This window comes from Eublepharis macularius, chromosome 2 (genome assembly GCF_028583425.1).
Source record: "Eublepharis macularius isolate TG4126 chromosome 2, MPM_Emac_v1.0, whole genome shotgun sequence".
NCBI classification, from domain to species: domain Eukaryota; kingdom Metazoa; phylum Chordata; class Lepidosauria; order Squamata; family Eublepharidae; genus Eublepharis; species Eublepharis macularius.
In genome coordinates this window covers 229295675-229302441 of record NC_072791.1, presented here as the reverse complement: position 1 = coordinate 229302441, position 6767 = coordinate 229295675, and the positions used below count along the sequence as shown (strand labels likewise).

The window sequence follows — 6767 nt, the reverse complement described above, 5'->3', positions numbered from 1 at the left end:
AATAAGATGTTCTCTTATGAGCACTGTGCGGACTGCTTTTGGTACACATCTCAAGGAGCCTTATTGGTCACACAATCCAAATCTCACTCTCTTCAGTGCATGTTGATAAGGGGGCAGGGAACTGTGTTGGCAATAGCAGGGATACAACTAAGAGATTAATTAGAAAGGGATGAGTTGTGCGCTGCCTGGGTTTTTATGGTGGACTGCTATGCTATTTTTGTTCTTGTCAGATTCCAGAAACCCAATGGATTCTGGGATCACAAGCAAGACTCACCGCAACATGAGATTCACCTGCTCTCTTTTCCTTATGGGTGTGTTGTATGTGACGCCTTTCTTCTGCCATAGCCATCTTGACCCCTTGGCTCTTGGTCGGGCTGATCCCCAGTGCTGGGAATCCTCATCGACTACCTTGCTGGAGATGAGAAAGCCCCGTGTTTCTGACTCTGTTGGTGGCTTTTGGGATTTTATGATCTTCTTGAAATCATCTGGGAATCTGAAGCATGGAGCTCTGTTTTGGGATCTGGCGCAGCTCTTCTGGGATATCTACGTGGACTGTGTACTTTCCAGGACCCACGGCCTAGGGAAAAGGCAGCTGGACGAAGGTCGGCAACAAGTTGCAGCTCGTCCCTCTTGGATTGCAAGGAGTAAGCAAGGCGATTGCCTGTATCCACTGTGCTTTTATTGCATGTGACAATGCATGTAACATTTATTTAAGACTAGTAACAAAGCCTGTTGTGGAAAAAATAAAACGGGTTTAGGTAGGGGAGGGCGGGCAGGAGGGTGGACATTGCCACCTGCTCTGCTCCTGATCCTGGCTAGGTGAAGTGGGGGGGGGGGCAGCCATTGCCACCTGCTTCATGCCTGACCCTGGCTGCATGAAGGGGGGTAGGCATTGCCACCTGCTCCTTATCTGACCCCAGCCGTGTGAGGGGGGGCAGACATTGACACCTGCTCTGCTCCTGATCTCAGCCAGGAAAAGAGGGGTTGGACACTGCCACCTACTCCATGTCTGACTCCGGCTGTGTGAAGGGGAGGTGGACATTGCCACCTTCTCTGCTCCTGATCCCGGCTGGGTGAAGTCGGGGGGGCAGGCATTGCCACCTGCTTCATGCCTGACCCTGGCTGCATGAAGGGGGGCGGGCATTGCCACCTGCTCCTTATCTGACCCCAGCCGTGTGAGGGGGGCAGACATTGACACCTGCTCTGCTCCTGATCCTAGCCAGGTGAAGAGGGGTTGAACATTGCCACCTGCTCCATGTCTGACCCCGGCTGCGTGAAGGGGAGGTGGACATTGCCACCTTCTCTGCTCCTGATCCCGGCTGGGTGAAGTCGGGGGGGGGCAGGCATTGCCACCTGCTTCATGCCTGACCCTGGCTGCATGAAGAGGGGGCGGGCATTGCCACCTGCTCCTTATCTGACCCCAGCCGTGTGAGGGGGGGCAGACATTGACACTTGCTCTGCTCCTGATCCCAGCCAGGTGAAGAGGAGTTGAACATTGCCACCTGCTCCATGTCTGACCCCGGCTGCGTGAAGGGGAGGTGGACATTGCCACCTGCTCTGCTCCTGATCCCAGCTGGGTGAAGTCGGGGGGGCAGGCATTGCCACCTGCTTCATGCCTGACCCTGACTGATTGAAGGGGGCGGGGCAGGCATTGCCACCTACTCCTTATCTGACCCCGACTGTGTGAGGGGGGAGCAGACATTGACACATGCGCCGCTCCTGATGCCAGCCAGGTGAAGAGAGGTTGGACATTGCCACCTGCTCCATGTCTGACCCCGGCTGCGTGAAGGGGAGGTGGGCATTGCCACTTGCTCTGTGCCTGATCCCAGCTGGGTGAAGGGGGGCATTGATACCTGCACCACACCTGATCCCGGCTGGGTGAAGGGGGGCATTGATACCTGCACCACACCTGATCCTAGCTGGGTAAAGGGGGGCAGGCATTGCCCCCTGCTCTGCACCTGATCCCATCTGGGAGAAGGTGGGGAATGGGCATCACTACCTCCTCCATTCATGATCACTGCTGGGTGAAGGTGGGTGGTGGGTGAGTATTGCCACCTGCTCTGTGCCTGATCCCGGTTGAGTGAAGGAGGTTGAGCATTGCCTCATGCTCCTCTCCTGATCCTGGCTGGGTTAAAGGGGGGCAGGCATTACCTCATGCTCCACTCCTAATCCTGGCTGGTGAAGGGACAGTGGGCATTGCCCCCTGCTCCGCGCTGATTCCAGAAGAGTGAAGGGGTGGACAGCATTGCCACCTTCTCTGCTCCTGGGAGAGTGAAGGGGGGTTTCACATTGCCTCCTGCTCTGCGCCTGATCCTGGCTGGGTGATAGTGGGGGAGCAGGCCTTGCCACCTGCTCCATGCCTGACCCCAGCTGGGTGGAGGCAGGAGGTGGGCATTGCCACCTGCTCCCCTCCTGAGCCCAGCTGGGTGAAGGGGGGCAGGCATTGCCACCTGCTCCGCTCCTGATCCAGGCCGGGTGAAGGGGGCAGGCATTGCCTTCTGCTCCGTGTCTGATCCCAGCTGGGTGAGGGGAGGTGGGCATTACCACCTGCTCTGCACCTGATCCCAGCCTGGACTTCACATTGTGGCTTGCCCTCTGGAGGGGCGGGTGCCTCTTTTGGACTTCCCTCCATGGCAGCACTCTCTGGAGGTACACCGGGGTAGGAAATGAGTTGTCAGGAATATGGTTTGCCTTTTATATAGTAGGATAGGAAGACCAGGATCATGTGCACAAAGTCCATGCGAACTCTCCTTCCCCTGTCAGAATTTCTTTCATTTCTAGAAAGGGTGTCACTGTTATGGGAAGGAACTCTGTCAAAGGAACTCTATTCCCATGTGGACTAGAGTTGAAAGGCAAAGGAGGGCCCCATATTACAACTGACCCCATGTCTCAAATGGTAATGTCAGGTAATGACCCTGAAGTTACAATTCTAAACACACTTGCTTGAAAGTAAATGAAACTTAAATCAGTGTGAGTTGATTCCAAGTTAGGACTGGGTCACAGGCCCCATAAAAACCAACAGACAGTACAGTTAGCCCCATTTAAGCCTATTTTGTAGCTTTCAGCGGAACCTAGTTGCAACTAAGTGAATTGTGGGTGTTCACATGACACTACCCTAAATGTAATTATTTCAGCTCAATAGATGTGGCCAACTGCATACAATTCAACCAATGCAAGCATCAAAGAGTCCATGCGATAAAAATAGAGGCAGATGAATTATTGGTGTTGGCTTGTCCATAAGTTGGTTGCTGTTTAGTTGATTGGAAATGGTTGACTGGAATCTCTTAAGCAACTTTTTTTCAAAAATGTCAGGAGTTCTGCTTGGGCTGCTTTTGTTTGACTCAACAGAACACATAGCAAAGAAATGTCAGGGCATCACACCCACTGCATTTTACTGGACTGAGTAGCAGTTTTTCTAAAAGCCAGGGCCGGATTGAGGGGGGGGGCAAGGGGGGTAGTCTGCCCCGGCGCCGCCAGGGAGGGGGTGCCGGGAGCAGCTGCCAGCTGCTGGAAGTGCGCGGGCGGCAGCGCAGGCAGCCTCCCAGCCCCCCACGCTGTCTTTTGCCTGCCCCGCAGGACAGGGGGCAGCCAGCTTGCCACAACCCCACTGTCCTGTGGGGCAGGCAAAAGGCAGTGCGGGGGGCTGTGAGGCCACCTGTGCCATTCACCTGCCCCACAGGATAGGGGCGGCCAGCCGCCCCCTGTTTTGTGGGGAGGCGAATGGCGTGGGCGGCTTCCCAGCTCCGCATGCTGCCTCCACCGGCGGATCGCGCAGGCAGCACGCTCCGCCCTGCACGATGACATCACAGAAGTGACATCATCACACAGCGCTGGGAGCACACGCGCACTGCGCATACGCGCAAGGAGTTGGACTAGGGTTGCCCTGGGCGCCGGCAACCCCAGATCCAGCCCTGCTAAAAGCATCTGCAAATTCTCAAGCCATATAAAACGCTTGATAATATGGATTAGAACTCATACTCTGGCAGCAGGTCCTGGTTTAAGGGAAATCAGGATTAGCAATTTACCAGGTAATTTATGAATGAGAAATAAGCTGCTGATACTTTAAGATAGTCAATCAGTTGCAGAAGAATTTCTCTTAATTCCATCTGAGTTGTGAAATGGTTTCAGTTGTGTGAAACGAAAAAGAAAAGAATTGGTCTGTTAATTTTCTCAAGTGCATAACTGAGAGCTAAACTAGATGTTTGGCCTGTGGACATTGATGCTGGTTTAGAGCTGAGCTTGGCCATTTAAAAATGCCAGAGTGGGCCTGCAGTGGGACCAGGTTATCTTGTTCCCCCTCTGTGCCTTTTCAAGTACTGAAACAGCTATGGAGGGGAGGGGGCTGTTTTGGCACTTAAAAGGCACTTAAAAACTGCTTGGTCCCTCTGTGCTCACAGTTTTAAAAGGCTGAGTTCAGCCCTAACATGGTGTTGGCATCCACAGGTTGGACTCATGGATGCTGTAACATCTAGTTTGGATCTGAGGTGTGAGGATATTAAAATAACACTTAGGGCCACATTAGGGCACAGTAGAAGGGCTAAAAATATAACTGAAGCCTTTTGGTGCCAATCTAATTAAAGAGCAACTTTCAACAGGGTCTTCTAATTGTGTTTCTGGCCATTTTGCACCCTGAGCTTACTCAGATTTCATCTGTTGCTCAATGAATAGAGCCAGTTTGGTGTAGTGGTTAAGAGTGCGGGACTCTACTCTGGAGAGCCGGGTTTGATTCCCCCCTCCTCCACTTGAAGCCAGATGGGTGACCTTGGGCTAGTCACAGCTCTCTGAAGCTCTCTCAGCCCCACCCACCTCACAAGGTGTTTTGTTGTGGAGATAATAATGACATACATTATAAACCACTCTGAGTGGGCATTAAGTTGTCCTCAAGGGCGGTATATAAATCAAATGTTGTTGTTTTTGTTATTATTATTATTACTTAATGATGACTTTGATGGTACTTTGAGTAGTCACCCTTGTGTGCATCAAAATGGCATGGTTTCAAATCAGGAAGCAATCTTAGACCCAAGCTACAAGAGACAAATTACATGAGGAGGAGCATGTGAAACGAGTCGCAATGTTAGCTGGGAAGCTGAGTTTTAAAAGAGATCGGAAGGTTTTGTCAATTTTCCCTCTCTACAGAGCCAGGGAAGATAGCTCCTTAGAGGGTTTGTTAATTTCCTCTGACAGAGGAAACTGACAGAGCCTTGGGGAGATGAAGAAGAAATTAACAAACCCTCTGAGCAGCCATCTTCCTGGCTCTGTAGAGAGGGGAAATTGACAGAGCCGATCTCTTTTAAAACTCAGCTTCTCGGCTAACATTGTGACTTCCTTCATGTGCTCCTCCTTCTGTAATTTGTCTCTTGTAGCTTAGCTCTTACAACAAGTCCTCAAAGCCACTTAATGTAGATTTAGCCACCTCATTTTCTGTTAACTAGGTTGTTACGTTCACAAATGGAAAGCCTTTTCCAATGAATGTTCAGGAGCGAAATGGGAGTACAGAACTAGGAGACAGTCATTATTCAAAATGGAAGAAAGCAGAATAAAAATGTGATCTTGTGTACATGTCAAGAACTGAAGGCAGGACCTTTGCACACACTAGGAAGGTATGTGAGCAGCAGCATTTCCATGCATACTGCAGTCCGATCTCTCAGCCCCTAGTAATAATTTTTTAGCTGTCCTGAGAATGTATTAAGATTTGTTTTAATGCCAGAGAATGGAATTAAATCAGAAACAAAACTGATTATGTCAGGGAATTTAAATATCAGAAACATGTTTTCATGTTGCTTTCCCCCCAACATCTAGGGGTTTTTTCACAAATTCAGGTGTTTCCTGTAACGAAGAAGAAAGAACTGACTGAAGATCTAATAAGCATCCGAGTGCACAGGAGCGAGTCTGCTTTACTTAGAAGAATTACTGGGCAGTTAAGAAAGAAGATGAAACAAACCTAGAATTGGCCAGTTTTTTAAAAAAATAATGCTATTTCTGGTGGATTTTTTAAAAAAAACTTTTAATTGCATTTATAGTTGTGAGAAGAATGTCTGTATTCTTTGGATCTAACAAAATCAGCTGCAAAATTAAATCCCATTGAAATTAGGACTAATGTTTTTGACAACTTCCGTTCTTTTCAACAGGACTTGGAGCTATTTATTGCTGGATTGTGCCTTTGGATAATTGTAAACCGAGGGCTGGTAGTCAGCGATGAATGAGTTTTGCTGCTTCTTGCTTTAAGGCGGGAATTCCGTTCAATAAACTGCTTGGTTCATAAGCAGCTGGTCGAGTTACTGCCTCTGCATATTTAGGTCCTATCGCACGGATAGGGATGGGGAAACGAAAGGCTGCCCACACGTGGGGATGAAGCCCTGCTGTCTGGCTCAATGCCACTGCGAATGCTCCTGCACAGAGTCCACACAGGGCAATTCTCCATCCCCTCTGGCCTGCCATTTCCACAGAGGGCTTTTTTTTGTCAGCTTCAGAAAAATGTCAAAAAGCCCTTTTGGGTCAACTGCTAAATGCAGGTGGGGAGGTCTGGAAATCTGCCTTTTCTTGTCCACGTGGGGGTCTAAGCCACCTTGACTACAATGTTTCTGGAAACATCAGATCAAAGCAGGTTCCGAAACACCGGAGCAACTGTGGAAGGCGATGGAAGGAGGACCTCAGGTGAATGCTTTGACCTCCCCGCCCCCACCCCTGCGGTTTGCAAGCCATGCTGAAGCAAATCCTCTGTGGGAAGCAGTCTGTTCTGCATGGGGCTAAAAGTGGAGCGTTCGTAT

General features: G+C 50.2%; 1 protein-coding gene across 1 annotated transcript; it reads left to right on the top strand.

Annotated features, from left to right (window-relative positions):
• Positions 1-244: 244 nt before the first annotated feature.
• On the top strand, positions 245-5945 carry FAM237A (family with sequence similarity 237 member A). The gene is made up of 2 exons (XM_054970139.1): positions 245-644; positions 5800-5945. The coding sequence occupies exons 1-2, from the start codon at positions 245-247 to the stop codon at positions 5943-5945; spliced, it is 546 nt and encodes a 181-aa protein (XP_054826114.1).
• Positions 5946-6767: the final 822 nt, after the last annotated feature.

Excerpts from the sequence above, each read along its gene's own strand:
- FAM237A (XM_054970139.1), top strand. The coding sequence starts at position 245 with ATGGATTCTGGGATCACAAGCAAGACTCACCGCAACATGAGATTCACC. Across the intron at positions 645-5,799 it reads TCCCTCTTGGATTGCAAGGA|GGGTTTTTTCACAAATTCAG; the intron begins GTAAGCAAGGCG and ends CCCAACATCTAG.